Source organism: Mastomys coucha, unplaced genomic scaffold, assembly GCF_008632895.1.
Source record: "Mastomys coucha isolate ucsf_1 unplaced genomic scaffold, UCSF_Mcou_1 pScaffold1, whole genome shotgun sequence".
In the NCBI taxonomy this organism is placed as follows: domain Eukaryota; kingdom Metazoa; phylum Chordata; class Mammalia; order Rodentia; family Muridae; genus Mastomys; species Mastomys coucha.
In genome coordinates, this window is record NW_022196891.1 from 60,484,372 (window position 1) to 60,503,524 (window position 19,153).

A 19,153-nucleotide genomic window follows, 5' to 3' on the forward strand; every position below is an offset into this window, starting at 1 on the left:
ACCCCTAACCCCTAACCCCTAACCCTAACCCCTACTACCAACTACATGCATCTAGTTATTATACTTGGACCCTTGACAACAGAAACTGCTGGATAAATATATCTGTTGTCTAAAACTGCTAATATTAAACTTGTTATATAGTTTATGGACAACACCCAGAATAGGATAATGTGTTAGATATCAATAAATAACAAATACACACAAATAACAAATAACAATTAGCCCAAATTCTTCCTTTGACTTTTCACTGATGGGTCATTGCCAGAGCAGTCTCTGCTCCACTTGAACTCCGTGGAGACTTGTTCTACTCATTGGCCATTTTGCACAGTGGAGTCTTATCTTTTGTTCTTTTGTTTTTGTCCTTTTAAGAGGCTGGTAGCAATGCATTCATCTTTCAAGGAACAAAGACAGGAGCAATCTTTCTATCACTGGCACAATGTGACAGTCCTAGCTGATCTAGGATGACATGTTTCTGCGTGCAGAAATCTGCTCCATTTAATTGAATGAGCAGGTATCCGTGGAGTATAGAATATTCTCTACATCATGTGAGGGTAATCACCATTTCAAAAAGTATTTTAGTAAGAGATAAATGGTAGTCAAGGTTCTTTAATAGGCCAAGAACCTCTGAAGCTTGGTATGACCTAGGCAAGGGTGTTTTATAAAATAAAGTGTCTGTCTAGTGTCTGGACAGCACTGCAACACAGAACTTGTAAGTTTCTTAATAACTTAACCAGAGGATAGAACAAATATTCTTTGTCTAGATTCTGAGACAGACATAGCAAACCTGTAAGGAAGCCCAGGTTTTAACTTAATTTAAATTTTTTAGTTTGGATTATGTAGTTACATATGTAGTACATATGATATGATTTATATTTTTTCACTGACTTAATCATTTTTCTATGACATTATTTTTAAAACAAAGCTGACTTAATGAAGTTTATGTCCTCATGATCAAGATAAGCAGCTGGATACTAGCGATGCTCTGAAAAGTGCTGATGGGCTGCCACCTGGTGGCCCGAGCAATCACTGCAAACCACCGAAGTGCTAGGTACTATTCAACGATAAATAGAACTATGTGGATTTTCCTCATGTGTTGAAACTAACAATGTATGACTCTCGGTTCACACCTGCATGTATGAGATTATGTTTTCACACCTGAAGTGTGTCCTGTGAACAAAGGAGCATGCCTTAGGCTGCAGTCAGAGAAAGAGAGAAGGAATTGGTCATGTAAGACAAAACTCCAAATGCCTGACCTGCTCCCTGGGTGTGACTTAGTGTACTATACCAACATATTCAGAGAGAAGTGTGTGATTAGACAGGGAGCAGAGAAATGGTGGGCATCAAATAATTGCTGGGTGGATGGCATATCTTAGGAGCTGCAGAGAAAATATGTTAGCGATGAACTATTCTTAATTGTAAGCCTCATTTAAGTAATTAAATAAATGATTAGTGGGGCACATTTGAAAGTTACTTAGAGGATTAATTTGGAGAAGCAACTCTTGCTGTAAGCATCCACGGAAGGGAAATGTTCAAAGTGTGGGTTCCTGAGAAAGAGAGCAATGATATATTCAAAGCAGAAAGCTTCTGCAAAGCCTGACAATTAGGACAGCTCTTCACGTTCCATAAGAAATGTAACAATCAGTGTAGTGATATCCTAGTATTTATGAGGCTGTCGAAAAATGGACACTCTAAGAATACAGACCATGTGTTTATGGACCTTAGCTATCCGTGCCTTTCTCCTAATAGTTACTCCTCTAAGCATGTCCTGATCACTTTGTGTTACATGAGGCAGAAAATTTAAAATCAACTGGAAAGCAGAAATGGTGATCATAACATAACGAAACCACGAGATATCAGTCTCTTTTCAGAGTGTAAAACAAAGCTACATGTGTCGAGACATCAATGGGACACAGTGTTTTAAAAGCCCAGGGAGGAACCCTAGGCAAACAGAATGCAATTTTAGTAAAGAGAAATGGGGTGATGAACATGTAGCTTAACAGGAAGCATATCCCACTGACAGGGACAGAGTGAAGTGGCTAGTGGTCTAGGTGACTTTTGTGTTATTTTGATGGCTAGAGGCTCCCTCAGGCTCCCACTAGTACAACCAGAGGGAGATACATAATAGAGTAGGTGACCATTGTGTTATCTGTATTGGCCAGGGGCTGCCACAAGCTCCCCAAATCAGGACCAGAGATGGCTAATAGCATGGATGGCCTCTACACTCTGTATGATCAGACCATACAGATTTTCCCCAGGCCCTTACATGATACATGTAGCTCATTTCTAGAATCTATCATACTGGAGGAAGTGATACATACTTTGAGAAGAGTTTCGATGTATTTATGCCTCCTGTGCATGTCAGACAATCAGGTAGAGATTATCTAGATAGTCCTATGTATTACACAGGAAAACTCTTTCCCAAATTATGCTGTGCTTAAATATGCTTACATTAAACTGCCCAGGGTCAGACTCTAGAAATTTGAACCAATCCTGGCTACTAAGTTGTGTTGAACCAGATTTCCTTCTTGCCCCATGAGGATTGTTATTCTGTAAGCCATAGCATTTGCTGAGAACCCCCACAATTAGTTATTATGCATTTAAAACAAAAAAAATATTTTAAGAGACAAGAAATAAAGTAAGAATGAAATATCTGTGATATTACAAAATAACACTGGGTCAGCAGAGAAGAGTCTAGATAGTCAGTAAAAATCTGTGTTTTGACATGCCCATTATATGTGTGTAAAATAGAATACAGTTTAGTCCATCACTGAAAAGAGCACTGCTTTCATTGATTCACTGTCATGGAGGCTGTTGACTCTCCGTAAAATCCTGCCTCCCTGTCCATTATTAGTATTAAGCCAGCATTAGTGACCTCAAGACCTAAGACACGGCAAGCAGTTCTCTAGAAATACAGTCTGGAGTTGGCAGCATTACTGAAGTCATGGACTTACATATTTCTTGACTCTCTTGGATGCAAAGGTTAACACCCTAGTGATAACCCTCATCGCTCGTTCTTGCTGGTACAGACTGTTCTCATTCATCCAACTGGTCATTTCCTGTTAGAAACATAACAGTTGTTTTAGAACGGCAATATTTTCACTTCTGAAAGACTCTTCTATGTAGTTTCAACTTTACCAGGACAGGCAATATTGTCTACTGATTAATCCGTACTTGATCTCATTTTATCTAAAATTATAACAAACCCCAACCTTCCAATGATTGCACAACTTCCACTTTTACACATATATTTATGTTTTATTAAATTTATTCAACAGTTACTGCTATTCACTATAATCAAAATTTCTGAGTATTATTGAATATTTTGGAATTTGTATTTCACCTTTAAGAGAGAACTGAAATTGAAAGAATTATTCTGCCTCTTGATTTATATACTCTGGAGACATCACCATGAAGTCCGTGTACCTACAGAACTGCCATCACTGTAGAGGACACTGCTAAGACTTATGGCTGTACCTTCCAAGTTGTCAGAGGAATGACACTTGGATCTGCTTGAGTCATAGCCAGGAGAGCCAAGGTATGGTTTGTTGGGATTTACAAGCAGAGTGTGGTGTCCAAAGGCTGCAGATCAGCCAACGCTGTGGTCCTTTCAGAACCTCTCCAGAAGCCATGCCTCAGACGACCTAGCTTGCCTCAGAAATCTCTGAAGTGACTTCAGGACCCTTCTCCCATTGTCCACTTGATGGACAGAACCTGGCTGTCTTCTATGCAGATCGGTCTGAGTATGCACAGATTGATCTCCAGTTCACTAGCATTCCATCTCAAGCACACTTTGCTATATTGTACATGTCCAGTGTGAGAGTTATCCATATATTTGCATTGTACAACACTTGTAATTAAAAGTTTACTATTTAAACTTTTTTCCCTTCTCTCATTTTACTATAACTGACCAAAAGAAGCAGTGTAGGGAAATGGAGACTTTGCAACTTAGAAACTTCTTCTGGATAACCTAGTTCCAAAATGGAAACAGACAAGATAGAGTTATTGACATCTTAACTTCTCCTTCCAGAAGAGAATCTTACATCCAAGTTCTGCCTTTCCTGATGTTCTAAACCACAGGCACATTTCTCAGATGTGTAATGAGATTATCCTTTATGTTAGACTCCAGCACCTTGTTCTTCTTTTCTGAGACTATCCATGTGGCCTTTGTTTACATCTTTCTACCAGTGTCCTGACTGGGTTCATGAAAGTAGTTCATAAGAAGACTTAGCTTTGAATCATTACAGGGGATCTTCATGTAGAGCTCATTGCTGTCGATCTGGCTTGGATCCCGCAGATCAAAGCAGCTCACATAACACTGTCTGTGGAAAACATGATGATGTTGCCCCCGAAGTCAAAGCCACAGGTCCGGACGGCCGAGTTGGTCTTGAGTAGAGCCAGCTGCTTCCCTGTTTCACAGTCCCAGAGACGACAGCTGTTGTCAGCTGAGCCAGTAAGGACATGCTTGGTGTCCCAGTCAGCATCCACACACCACACAGCTCCAGTGTGGCCCATGTAGGTGCCTAGCCGCTCGCCATTGACAGAGTACCACACGTTGACAATAGGGTCTTTGGCCACAGTGAAGAGGAGGTCTCCTTCGCGGTTATACTTGATCTGCGTGCTCTCTCTCCCAACTATGACCATGTGGTGCTGGGAGGAGGTCAAGAAGCCATGGACGTAACCACAACCTCCACCAGGATTGGCAAGTTTGAAGCCAGGTTCTTCCATTTGGCTTTTGAGGAAGAGTTTGGCAGAGTCAAGGGCCACTTCGGACCGGCGGTGAAGATGGTTATGTCCGCATCCACTACTTTGACCCACAGTACTTTGAGTTCGAGTTTGAGGCCTAAGCAGCTGGATCTCCATCCACAAAGGGAAAGCTGCTCACAGAAGGTTTTAGACTCTGAGAAATAAATTAGTTTGCTAAAAATAAAAAATAAAAAATAAAAAAAAAAAAGAAGACTTAGCTTTAGGCTTCTACTCTAGCTCACCTTCTGGCTCTTACAATGGCTATTAAACTTCTGTTCATAGCCAATGTCTCCAGACTCTTTCATCTTCATTACCTACTTTCCAAACTGATTTCATATATTTATGTGCTGTTATAAAAACAGTCCAATTTTTTGGTACCAATTTTCTTTTTACTTTTTTTTTGGAGTTTGTTTTTGTTTTATTAGATATTTTCTTTATTTACATTTCAAATGATATCTCCTTTCCCGGTTTCCCCTCCAGAATAAAAAAAAAAAAACAAACAAACAAACAAAAAAAAAACTGTTCCTTCCCCCTGCTCAACAACCCACCCTCTCCCACTTCCGGGCCCTAGCATTCTCCTACACTAGGGCATAAAGCCTTCACAGGAACAAGGGCCTCTCCTCCCATTGATGACCGCCTAGGCCATCCTCTGCTACATATGGAGCTGGAACCATCAGTCCCACCTTGTGTATTTGGTTGGTGGTTTAGTCCATGGGAGCTCTGAGGGTACTAATTAGTTCATATTGTTCCTCCTATGGGGCTGCAAACTCCTTCATCTCCTTGGATCCTTTCTCTAGCTCCTTCATTGGGGACCCTGTGCTCAGTCCAATGGATGGCTGTGAGCCTCTACTTCTCTGTATTAGTTGGGTACTGTCAGAGCCTCTCAGGAGACAGCTATATCAGGCTCCTGTCAGCCAGCACTTGCTGGCATCCACAATAGTGTATAGATTTGATGATTGAATATGGGAAGGATTCCCAGGTGGAGCAGTCTCTGGATTGTCCTTCCTTCAGTCTCTGCTCCATACTTTGTCTCTGCAACTCCTTCCATGGGTATTTTGTTCCCTCTTCTAAGAAGGATCAAAGTTCATTTCAAGTTATTGCAGAATATCTGAGACTAGATGATTTAAAAATAAAGTATTCTTAAGATATTCTAATCCTTGGGGCTATGGGGTAGTTCAGGGTCAAGGAGCCCTTCTTACCACACATCCCATGTGGAAATCAGAAGGGGAAAGAGTGTAAAGGAGAAAGAGAAGGAAGCAGGCAAGTCCCCATTTTTATCCAGAACTTAGTCTCATGATAATGGTATTAATTGCTGAGGGGGTACTTCTCATCGTCCATCCAACTCTTAAAGTCCCCAACACTATTGTGTCAGAGAACTGAGAGTCTAATATATGACTCTCATGTTGATGGATGTAGTAAAACATAGGAAGTGGTATGCATGAAGATAACCTGTACATGGACATGTGCGCTGGCTCCTGTTAAATGTCAACGTGGCAGAACCTTAAATCACCCAGAAAAGGGACCCAACTGAGAAATTTCCTAAGCCTCTAGCTCTATGTACAAGGAACTGATCTGATTGATGAGTGATATAGGAAGATCTAACCCATTGTGATAGCATCATTCCCTGAGTAACTGGTCCTTAACTATGTAAACGAAGAGAGCTAGCTGAGCACAAGCATCCTAGCAAGCCAGACACCAGAGTACATTTGTTTCTCTTTTCTCTTGTCCGCAAATATGGTGTGACCATCTGTCTGAGTTCCTGCCAGCAGGACTACCTTACAGTTATGGATTATAACCTTCGGTTATAGGCCAAGTAAACCCCTTTCTCTCCTGAGATGCTTTTGGTTAAGGTGTAACCATAACATAACAGAAATCAAGCTAGGACAGGGTCCTTAGCTTCAGCAGTTGTCAGCACAACACGAACAGGCATCATCGCAGAGTTGCTGTCATCATATAGACTGGAAGGAAGCTTACACCAATACTGTTCTTTACTGCACCCCCTCATAATTTCTGTAGACTTGACTTCTCAATGGATGCCTATTGGCTATCAATACTATCTCATAAAACTTATTCTTTTAACAACTTAAATAAAGGAAATGGTTAACTCTGTAATTTCACATCATTGGAAAGCTAGAAAAGAATTCCAACATTCCAGTACTAAATGAAGAGCTAAATGGCCAACCGGGAATAAGCAGAATGCTTTAAACTATTTATATTTTGTAATGAAACCATTTGCTTTGCTTTTACCTTTAAGATTTGTATCTTGTAGAAGTCTTTTGATACTAAAATAAAAAGAGTGTCTTCAAATACGTTGAAAATGTTTTGGTATAAATTCTGAAATACAAGACAGAAATGTTTAATCATCCAGACTTAAATAAAATTTTATCAAATGTATATATTCATCTATCTATCTATCTATCCATCTATCTATCTATCTATCTGTATGTATGTATGTATATCTATATATCATTGCATTTAAGTGTCCTAGTTTCTTCCTGTAAACTGAGTGTGAGAAAGGTGAGGGTCAGGCGGCTCTGCTGCTAAGACCTCACTAATTAGCACTTTCTATCACTCACTAGCATCTTCTACGGCTCACTAGCATTTTTCATCACTCATTAGCATCTTGTACCAGCTGCAGCTCCAGTTTATGGCTCACATGCATGATGTAGTAATGTAGACAAGGCAGAAACCACAAATGTTGCTGATCTGAGGATGCTCCTTACCTTCATTTTTCTGTCTGCCCCTCCTTGTTTTCAGTAGTTCCCAATAAGCTCCTTTCTCTTGCTAAACCAATTGACTCAAACTATCTTCACTCATTTGTTTCTATAAGCCTTGTGCTATCTGTTACATCCAGTGGCTATAGTCATGAAGATTTCAGAGACATAGATAAGTGAGAGGAACTATTACATGTTAGAACAATGAAGATATAGACAAATTCTAAGCACAGAGGTGCACCATGTTGGTTGCTGCAGTGTATGCCAAGATCTTGTCATTAGTAAAGGAAAAAGGAGCCTACCTCCAGGTCCTCAGTGTCCTCAGAGGTCTCCCCCATTGCTTTCACTGTGCTAAGACTTGGCATGGAAAACACCCTTTTGAAAGATAGCTCTATTATCCTCAATTGTGATTCAAACTGAATCAGAGGATCTACAAAACTGACAAGAAAAAGGAATAGAATATCCAAGTCAATGAGATTTCAAATTCAACCTAATCTGATTGGAGTTTTCTTAAAATGAAAATGCTAAGCATGAGGTGCAGTTTGGGACTTTATGTGGTACACAAGTTTCAATAATCTCTTAACAACAATGCTTTAAGTACAAAAGAATGAAGTTCTTTGAAAATATGGTAAGCTGTTGTTTAGAAATCAGAATATGTTTCCCTAGAAATACAGTTATAGACTGAATACTGTTTAGAAGTCAGAATATGTTTCCCTAGAAATACAGTTATAGACTGAGTACATGTCCAGGCAAATCTACAAATTCACAGAATGCCTCAGGTAATTGGGCAGTATTCTTACCACATTTCTCTAGCCAATGATACTATGTTTACACATGTCAATATTTCTGGTATTAATAAGCATCTTCAACTTGATGACAAAAAAAACCCTGACCATCATTGGCCAAAAATTATCTGATTATCCTTGCAACCCAGAAACTCTAATAGAGACCCTAAGAGAGAAACTGTGCTTGCTGAAACAAGCTGAAGGAATTGAGAATAATTAACCCCTTGCCATTATGTTCGAAACCTATCACATTTGCAAGATTATTTAGATAGTGAACCAGGGAACATTAGAGCTTACATACCTGGAGTTCATGGCCAAGATCATGGACTGTTCACTTAAAAGGCCTGAGTATGTATCCAATAGGACTTCAGCTTTAAACTCCTAAGAACCACAGAAAAACAAAACCCAAAGGAATCAACAATTACAGTTCAGTGATATTCACAACACCATGTGACAATCTCCCAAAACAGAGAATAAAGGAAGAATTAAAAAAAGAAAATTGGGTTGTAGTGGCAGAGCTCATAGTATTAAAACTAGAAGTTCCATGGTTCACCCACAGTGTCCATGACTTTCCAGCCAGCTATTATGCTTTTGAAGCATTTCAGACTAAAGCTGTCCAGATGTCCTTACCAGGTGTGTGTCTATATACCACTAAAAAGCTGAGTGCAATCTATAGGTGTGGACGAGGGCAATTTCAACCTAGGGAAATGTCAGCAGGGCAGTTGAAGTCAAGTCTTATCACAGAACACCTAAATTCACACTAGAGAATAAGGATCAAGTGCCATTTAATGCACAGCTATTGGACAGAGCCATGTAGTCCCTAATTGCGGCAATTAAAGAGTTCTAGATAGGAATAGGTAATGCTCCCCTGCCCAAAATGGAAAACTAGTCCCCAAGCAGCCAAATCAACGCAGAGAAAGATGAGTGGAGCATCACACACTGGAATGCGGTGAGAGGGAGGACTGAAAACAAACCCAAATGTCAGTGAAGTGCAAGGGAGGTTTCAGGAATAACTTTACCCAGAGATGGAACCCTGGTATGGTACCAAGAACATATAACAGCTGAAGAATGGAGTCCTCAACAAGTGATATATGATGTTGGATCCTTGTCTTGTGCCATATACAAAAATTAAATCATAATCCACGAAAAAAAAGACTTAGATGTAATATGAAAAGTGAAAAACTTGTAGGGGGAAAAGTCAGGAAAAAGGTCCTCCAAAATTGGCCCTGACATTGAAATTTTGGTTGTGGCATTAAAATATAAAAACCAAACCGGAAAATAAGTCAAATTTTAATTAGAACAAAAAGTTTCTTTATTAGAATTAGAGAAACTTCCTAATAATTAGGGTACTAACTAAGAAAGTGACATCACCTTCCAGGCCTAGCAGTCTGCCTCAGGCACGGCACATGGAATACTCTCTAGCCCCTCCTCTCTAGAGATCACTCAGACTGGATGACACAGAGAAGCCATTATCCTTTCTCTAAAATACATTTTCTTTCTCTTACCAAGTATGACTTTTATTTAACCTTTAAAGAGTGATTCTTGGTGATGCGTATTGTTAATATACCACAAACTTCTGGATGAACATCCTATCTACACTGTAGACAACCCTCACTATAATATGAAGCTGTTTTCCATTGGGCCAAACATTCATTGGCTCCTGTCCCTTTAGCATTGACTAGCCTAACAGTCGGTCTCTGAGCAATTCCTTTACGAGAAGAGTCCATAGCTTTTCTCATAAATCGGGTTCCAATTGGCCTTGTGCCCTTGGGAGCCAGTCAGTACTATTCACAATGTTCTGTAGTGCAATAAGAGGCTAAAAAGGTAGATTTTAACTGTTAAGCTACCCAAGTGCGATCACCAGTGTTTTTAAAAGTCTTCCAGGGTGAGTCTAAAGTACAACACGCTTCCCTACTGGATGGCTGTCTCCCTACTGAGTGTTTCAATTTCAAAAATTTACCTACCACTTTTGGTGATTAACAGTATCATGGATAACTCCCAGGAAACAATGGCTTCCAGACAAAATCGGATGGACGTGCATATGGAATCACAGAGTAGCAGACACAAGACCTGCACGGGTTCAAGCTAGATGGGGTCCCAGTAGTGAGAGGAGGATGTGGACACAGGGTCTCACCCCTAACCAAGGCGTCATGTGTAGCTGATAACTACTGGCAAGGGGAGAATCAGTTTTCTTCAATGGAGCATCCTTAGGTATATCAACTACACTCTAGAGCGGACCTCGTGCTCAGCAGTAGCTGGTCAATAGAAAACAAACTCCAGCATCTCTGTAGGGTGCTTTACTTTTCATTTCAGTGTATTTTTGTCTTCTTGGTTCTTTGCTTTGATATTCATCTTTGTGGGTTTTTTTTTTTTTAAAAAAAAGGAGAAAGAAACAGAGAGAGAGAGATAGAAAATGAGAACATGAAGTTAGGCAGGTAGGGGTAGGGAGGTGGGGGAGGATCATGAGAGCTAGGGGAGGGGAAAACAAGTATATATTGCATGAAAAACTTTATATATAAAAACCCAATGTCATCATTATTGTTAATTCTGAGTCCTTTTTATTTAAACATTTTAACATCATAATTTATTCATTCAATAACTTTCTTCAGTCCCCAGGGCAGGCAAGTGTTTGTTTTCAGTGCCAACAGCCATGGTGCTAGGCTACCAACTTTACTACCAGACTTGGAGTTTGCACACTGGCTCTGTCACTTAGATAATTATGTCACCACAGGCAACTCACCTCCTGCCAACATTTGCTTCTTTTCAAAGTGAGAATAGCAGGAGCACTTCCCCTAGAGGGTAGATATGGTGACTGGAATGATTATTATTTGTTTTAAGCACTTGGAGATGCTCAGTAATATGCCATGAGTGTTAAATATTAGCTGGAGTTGTCATTTGAACAGGGAAGTTTGCTGTTTCTCTCTGTCTCTGTCTGTAGTTATCTCCCTCTCCCTGTCCCCCCTCCCACTCCCTCTTCCTCTCCCCCTCTTGCTCTCTCTCTCCCCTGTCCTCCCCTGTCCCCCTCTCCCCTCTCTCTCACTTCCTCTCTCTCTCTCTCTCCTCTCTCTCTCTCTCTCTCTCTCTCTCTCTCTCTCTCCCTCTGATTATAGCTCTAGAACTGAGTTTTTCTTCCTTCCACCACCAGCCCTTCCTTCCCTCTTTCTTTTCTTTCTTTCTTTCTTTCTTTCTTTCTTTCTTTCTTCCTTCCTTCCTTCCTTCCTTCCTTTCTTTCTTTCCTTTCTTTTTCTTTCTTTCTTTTCTCTCTTTCTTTCTTTCTTCCTTTTCTTTCTTTCTTTCTTTCTTTCTTTCTTTCTTTCTTTCTTTCCTTCTTTCTTTCTTCCTTCCTTTCTCCGTTCATGACAAGATGCCTTATGTCTTATCTCTCTCCCATTGGTCATCACTTCTGCCCCTGTAGGTCAGGTGGTGGCCACAAAGCCCTGCTAACTAAGAACCCATTCCCTTAGAGGCATGTCACTTTCAAGATCCAGCTACAGATTGGAGTTGGTTTTCACCATCTGTTTTTATTGATAACTTCCAGTCAGATGTTTGCTATGACTTCTAATGAGTTTCTTTTCTGGTTTTTCCTTTTTTAGAGTTATCGTTCTTTTTAAAATTTTTTTTTAAATGTCTGTGTGTGTATTTGTGTGTCTGTTTGTATATGTGTGTGTGTGTACCTGTATATGTACCACATGTGTACAGGTGTACAGAGAGCATAAGAGAACATTAGATTTCCAGAAACTAGAGTTACAGGCAGCTAAGAGTCATCCAATGTGGGTGCTGGGAACTGAACCCAATCTCTTGCAAATGCAGCAAGTGTTTTTAACAAGTGAGCTGTCTCTCCTGCTCCTGAAATCTCTCATATTCTTTTAAGTCAATATAAGTCCCTTGATTCAGTGAGTCAACATTTGTAACTTGTTAGCACATCTCCAAGGAACACTGGCAATTGCTTGTTTAGGCAAGCTACTTTAGTCACAACTGGTTCCACTTCCAACCGTGAGTGTTCATTGCACATGCATCTATTGTCCTGGGTGGAGGCTGTGAAGCCCTTGTTGATCAACCCTCTTTGCCTCAGAGTTAAAACACATTCTCTTGGTTGCTGGTAGGATTGGCAGCTGAGAGCTCTCTACTAGTCTGAAATTTTCATTAGGCAGAGAGCTTCCTCTCATGGGAACATGTACCCCTCTAAGGACAACCTTCAACTAGTCCTTAGCTCAAGTCATTAGCTGCAAATGACTGGTTGGTGTAGAGCAAAAGGCTCATCTATCTGTTTGTCTCAAAGAAACTGAGTTCTGAAGAGCCATCTTGGTTCGAAACATGCCCCAATCCCACATCAGTGGCTGAGAATAGTTTTCCAACTCATAGCATTTCATCTCTCCCAGCTACCAATCCTGATACTCCAGTCATATCCAACCCTAATCCTCAGGAGTTTAACTGGAAAGTTCAAAAAAAAACCTGCTAGGTGTAAAAATCCAATTCAGATTTTGTGTCCTAGGAAACTGTGCCTAAAATACATAATTGCATGGCTTTCTTTCTTGCTTTATTTTCTTTCACACCTGTGCACTACCTTCTTCCTGGGATGAACTTCTCTTTCAAATGGATGTTTCACCCATCTTACAAAGTCTATGTAAGTCTTCTCTAACCACAGGTAAATTTGAAGGTGCCTTCAAGCATGTGCCTGTCTTATCCCACCTTCTGTACCTTCCTTATGAGTTATGGACATTTCTTAGCTCTAACTTAATTCACTTCTCCATTGGACTACAGGAAATTTGAAGCTAGTTTTTGAATTTCGTTGTTTTGCATCTCAAAACTACAGCATGATATTGGACATATCAGAGATACTCTAAAAGATACTTTTGAATAAATGAATGGATAAGTAAGTGAATAAAATACTAACTCTTTTCTTTTTTCTTTCTTCCCCTTTGAGTTACAGATGTTGGCAAATGATCTCATGTCCAGGCTGGAAAAATTCTACTTGTCCATCAATCTATGTTTTAATTTTAATGTTCAGTATTTTTTTATTCCTAGGACCACAGTAAAACTATCTGGAAATGTTTTAATAACTATTCTGACCCACTCTTGAAAGCTTACACACTTTATTGTGGTGCTATTTTTTTGTACCAATGTTGACTTAAATTAAATCTTGATAGTAAAATGGGGATAGAATTTGTTAAAAGTTCAATCTTTCAATCCATGTCTTTTTGTAACTGATGGTTGAATAACCACTGAAAACAATAGGTATTTTACACACTTTGAAAAGCAGAAAAGAAAAACAAAATCACTTCTCTGACCTCTAGTAGTGAAGGCCAAGAAAAGCCTGGGGGCGGAAATCATAGAAGTAGAAAAAGAGAGATGCGAAGCAGGATGGCTTCTGAACAGAGAAGTGATGTTGTCTGACGTGGAACTGAGGGAGAGGGGCTGCAGTTTAGTGATTTCTATGTTAACGGTATCAGAGTTCTGAGATGTGTGGCACCACCAGGTTGTAGCAGAGGTGGAGAATCTGTAGGACTGGGGTGGATCCTTTTAACTTGGTGCTGAAGGCCATTTCCAAATGAATGAGATCATAACGCTATAGGGGAGAATAAGGTAAAAAGTAGGTTCCCACTAGGTTGCCCCCCTGCTCTTTTTTACCCACACAAGTTAACTTTTAATTTTAATCTCAATAAGACTGTGAATGTAATGTTTCCTCCTGAGGAGATTTCAGATGCACTAATGAAAGCCCTTTTAGAATGTCACATACCACATGGTACCAAGTCATAGAGGACTGTAGAGTCTGGAGACGGGTCACTAGGCAGGAAGAGGAAAAAGAATATGTGAAGAACAATGAAAAGAGTTCTCTCGTTACCTTAGTTAGACATTATCTCTAAAACTCAGGTTGTACTGACTGAGATGGTAAAACCACACACACACACACACACACACACACACACATCCATTATGTATATTCCAGAGCAACACTTAACAGAAAATAGCAAATACTAGGTCATCTCATGCAAGAGCAATGTGCCAAAACTGAGTGGCATTCATTCTAAGCAGAGGGTGTTTGGGAGCCTATGATCCAACCTATGATTCAAATCTCAGCATTATTTTTTTTATAAAAAGAAAATGTTCATAGTCAGTTTTATTGTAGTAAAATTTCCTGATAGGGCATCAATGTATTCTTGTTGACTATCCTGAATATAACTAATAATAATGTAAACAGAAAAACTTTTCTGTGACAATATCATCTATCCAATATCATCAGAAAATTTAATATGTATATGTATTAAAGTTTTCCACTTCTATTTTTTTGCATATGATCATAGAAAATTTGTGTTATTTCTATTCGTATGGAATTTATGCAAAAAATTTATCATAATATATAGTGATATATAAGTGCTGTGAATGTCTTACTGGAAAACAATAGATCCCCTGTCTGTCTCTGTCTCTGTATTTGTCTCTCCCTCTTCCTCTCTCTTTCCCCCTCCCCCCTCTCTTCTCCCCCTCTTCCCTCCATCCCCCCATCTCACACACACACACACCCAAGTAAAGTCTTACTTGTATTTGAAGATGCTTGGGCCATACTGCCACGTGAGTTAGTTTTAATGATGCTACAAGGGAATACAGGGAATTAATACAAAATTAATTCCTCATCTTGGGTCCCCAAGTACTGCACATTCAATTTCCTATTGTCATTTTTCCTTTGTCACTTCAGTTTTTGTAGGTCTAAAGCTAAGCATAGGCTTTTTATACCCTCTGCTCAGGGTCTCTTTTCTCCAGCCACAGTCATGTGAGCCAGGATTGTTGTATATTACATGAAGCTAGGCATCCTCTTTCAGGATCACTTAGGTTATTGGTATAACACATCTTGAGCCCATGAGGCTTCTGCCTTGTTCTCTGTTGGTTTGGGCCAAGTCCACCCCTTACCTTCTAGAATCCGCCCACAGTTCCCCATCATAAAGACCCTGCTTGTGGGCTGATTACACTGTCTTGTTTCCAAGAGATTAGAGATGGAATTACAGGGCTCCTGAGGTTCAGTCAGGCCCACTCAGATAATCTCTCTTTAGATTAATTCAAAGACAACTTATCATTGCCCTTAATTATAGCTGAAATCCCTTTACCTTGAGGTGTAATAAAAACTAAAGCCAGCATGTTCAGAGGCTCAGTTCTTATTTTAACTTTATGAGGCAGGAACATTGGTGTCAAGAATATAGAGGCTTGTCTTCTAATTTTTTATTACAGGCAGGCTTTTCATAATTGTAGCCGTTGTGAATTGTACTTTTTCAGTATGCAATTCTTTGTAGAAAACAATAGTAAATTCATATACAATACTTTAAAGCTCAACTCAGCTTTTCTGTTCTGTCTTGTCCTTACTGCTGTTTTTATTTCCAAACTGTTTAATTTCAATCTTTTGAAAGATTTCATTTGTAAATGCTACTACTATAAACTGTGTTGCAGGCATTTTGTTATAATTTAACCAGATTCATGTCTTCTAATAGCTATCCAATTCACACCCATTTATTATATCTAACCCATACACATTTATTAATGCAGCAGAATGTCCCAACCGCTTAGGCTATGTCTTTTTGTTGTTGCCTTTAAATCTTTTATTATGCTTTTTTCCATCATGTGTGTGTGTGTGTGTGTGTGTGTGTGTGTGTGTGTGTGTAGAAAGGGAGACAGACAGACAGACAGACAGACAGACAGACAGACAGACAGACAGATGGAGAGACCATGTGCTCATTTAATAGGAAGGTGCCAGGTCCAGCATGGCTGTGTAGGGAAGGTGTGACACTGTTCCTGTTCTGGAGCAGAGCTAGTAGGGGGTGGGTCTTTTCCAGTCCTGACAATTGCTGTAGGCATAAGGCTTGTTTGTATAATAAATATATATTTTACTTTATGTTCCTTCTTTAGAGAATGTTCTCCCTACCTATGTTAATGACTCCATGATAATCAGAAACAGCATGATTCCAGAAATCGAGAAGGTGTTCATGTTCCTCAGCATAATGGAAATGCTGTGACCTTCAGGACAGCCTTTAAGGCTGTGGGAAAGAACTCTGAAAACATGAGTTCAGGAATATATAAATCAATGTAAGAACTGTTTTTTACAGGATTTCTCAACTATGCAAAATGTAAGGGTGCAATATGAATTGTATGAGTACCCGAAAGAACAGAAGCAGTTGCACTAATGAGCCAGCTTTGTTAGAAAGATATTAAGGAAGGAGATAAAGAGATTTAGGGAGTGGTGATCTAAGGGCAAAATCCCACCCAGTTAAGCTTATTGTTTGTGTTTGCAATTGAACAAGGAATAGTTTGGACTTTTAATCTGGAATGAACTGCAATCCAGAAATGGAGGGCACACCTCTGACCCAGATTTTGAGGCTGGAAGACACAGGCTTTTAATCCAGATCTTGAGGAATAATAGCCATGAAAAGGTTAGGCCCAGGCATGGTGGTACATTCCTTTAACCTCAGGAGATAAAGGCAAGAAGATTTCTGAGTTCAAGGCCAGTCTAGGACAGAGCAAGTTCTAGGTGAAGAAAAGCTAAGTAAGGTCCATGTGTGATGGTATATACCTTTAATTCCAGCATTCAGGAGACAGCCATAAAGATCTCTGAGTTCAAGATCTGTCTACAGAGCAAGTTTCAGGACAGCTAAGCTTAGGCAGTGAAGAAGTTGGAAAACAGAAAGCTGGTAATAATGTAATAGAATAATGGGACCATGTTCCATCTCCAGCAAGCAGAACTGGACGGCTTCAGACAGGCAGCTCTGCCTTTAGGGTCAAGGGGCTAATGTCATAAAATACTTATTTGTGGGGTAATCAGAAGGGAACTTGGGATAAATGATTGAATTGTTATGCAATTCCTAAGGGAGTAGTTTATCTAAAATAAAGACTGGGCTTTGGTCTGCAGGAGAGAGCCATCTTGAGCAGAAAGCTGTACACAGAGCTGTCAGCTTGCATCCATCACTGACTTGGAGTCATTCATCCACTGTTCCCAAACATCTGTTCATCTTATCCTCACTGTTTCTATCACTCAAGATTAAAGTAATCATTCACGGGCAGTAGCCATGGACCTCTTGTGTGGATAGAGTCTCATTTTAAACATGTCATATTTACTCTTAAATTCCCTTCTATCTCGTCTAACAGAAACAAATTCATTTCTTATTTCTAAATGTTCCATGTTTCAATAAAAGAAATTAGTGCTAGATCAAGACTTTGCTTCAATAACAATTTGTTTCCCAAAATTCTCACATGAAGAAATTCTAGTATAGGTCTAGATTTTTCTCCATGATATAATTTTTGCTATACTGTTTGTGTGTATAATTTACTTTTAATAATTAATGACTAATATGATCACTGATGTTTTTGAGAATGGGTCTCTGTCAGCTTACACTGATGTTAAACTTGGAACCCTTCCATCCCAGCCAGCCAAGGCTGAGATCACAGGCATGCACTGTCATAGCTAGCTCTTTTATTATTTGTACTATATAAACGTATGAGGTTTTCTCTACTTGATAAAATTTGTCTGTTCCCTGACTTATTAACATCTAGCTATATTGAGGAAAATGTTTTCTGAAGAGAAATACAATTTCAGAATTTAAGCTGTTTAGAGAAGCCATTTTTCTGGCAGGTACCTGCTGACATTAGTTAGAAATTAACACAAATGGCCCCACATGTTTGCAAGGCAGAAAATAAGTGATTGAAGCTGGAAAGAAGATAGATATTGTGGTGGTGGATTTATTGTGCTGATTTGACTGTTACTGGAGTTTGAGCTAAGTGTGCTGTGAGGAAGTCTCTGGGAGAGACTGCCATATCAGTTGGTAAACTGTACAGGAGAGCAGCTATCCCTAGTGTGGGTGGGCATCACCCAGTCTATCGAGGACAGGAAAGGACACAGCAAACCCAGAGTTTTCAATATGTTTTCAGCATAGCTATTTAGCCAGGACACTGGTATTCTCCTATGCTTAACATCTTTGGTGTTTAGAATTTGGCTGGAATGTATGGTGTCAGTTCTCTGGCTCCCAGGATCTCAAATATCAGTCTTGGCTGGGCCATCGATTTCCTGGATTGCCAGCATCCAGACTGCAGATTGTGTGACTTTCCCGTCACGAATCAATGGCAAAATTATTTCCTAATTCATCCATAGCTGTTTTTTTTCTTTTAATAAAGGAACAGCAGTAAGTAAAAACTAAGAGAAGAAATAGGAAAAGCAGACCTTTAGTGGCATACAGAGATAATAAAACAACCACTTACTTGTTTACAATTTTTCTGTAGTTTCTGATGACATGAAATAGTGAAGAGAAACTCTGTCACGCAAAGGCCCTTCTGAATGGTTTTCAACCATAGAATTCCTTGGAAATGTTGACACCTGTCATGGCAACCGCATGTTTCAAAGATTCCATTCTAGAATGGATGTGGCACCTGGCTACATTGTACTAACATATGCACAGGGTTGCTGATTCGCACAGTCCTACTGAGGAGGGGAGCTTTCTGATTCCTAAAAAGGAAATTCTTTACACAGTTCAATAGAAGTTGGGTAGATTTTGATAGAAGATTCACTAAACTTCTTATGATGAAAAACTGAATGATGAATAAGTATATGGAATAAGAATTAATCATACTTGAAATACAAACCAATTAATTATTAATTTCCAGCTAAAGTTAAAAAAAAAACAAGTAACATTAAAATAGTTCATTTTAAGTATTGGCAAGGGCTAAAAAACAAAAACAACAGTCAAAAAAGAAAACTGTATTTCTTACTTAATTTTTAGGAGTGAAATAGATATAAATAAGCTATGAGGTAGTTTATGGCAAAATTAGAGCCTACTCTAGTAAGAATATTTTAATAAATCCCCACACAGGGTTTCTTCCCACCTTAGACAATTTATGTTCCCAGATGAAAGATATACACACAGCCTTTATATTCTAATATGC

The 19,153-nt window shown here is 39.4% G+C and overlaps 1 protein-coding gene across 3 annotated transcripts in view; it reads right to left on the reverse strand.

Annotated features, from left to right (window-relative positions):
* Mroh9 (maestro heat like repeat family member 9) overlaps positions 1-18,589 on the reverse strand; it is an 89,157-nt gene extending 70,568 nt beyond the window's left edge. For 2 of the 3 annotated variants that reach the window (XM_031387353.1, XM_031387336.1), the window contains exons 1-7: positions 18,473-18,589; positions 14,777-14,829; positions 13,980-14,026; positions 8,544-8,623; positions 7,760-7,895; positions 6,991-7,077; positions 2,952-3,056 (exon numbers count right to left, since the gene is read on the reverse strand). In XM_031387353.1, the coding sequence (XP_031243213.1) occupies positions 2,952-3,056; positions 6,991-7,077; positions 7,760-7,895; positions 8,544-8,623; positions 13,980-14,026; positions 14,777-14,801 (480 nt within the window). In that variant the 5' untranslated portion in view covers positions 14,802-14,829; positions 18,473-18,589. Of the gene's footprint in view, positions 1-2,951; positions 3,057-6,990; positions 7,078-7,759; positions 7,896-8,543; positions 8,624-10,206; positions 10,521-13,979; positions 14,027-14,776; positions 14,830-18,472 lie in introns of those variants that run through there. The other variant, XM_031387343.1, reaches the window with a different exon arrangement.
* Positions 18,590-19,153: the final 564 nt, after the last annotated feature.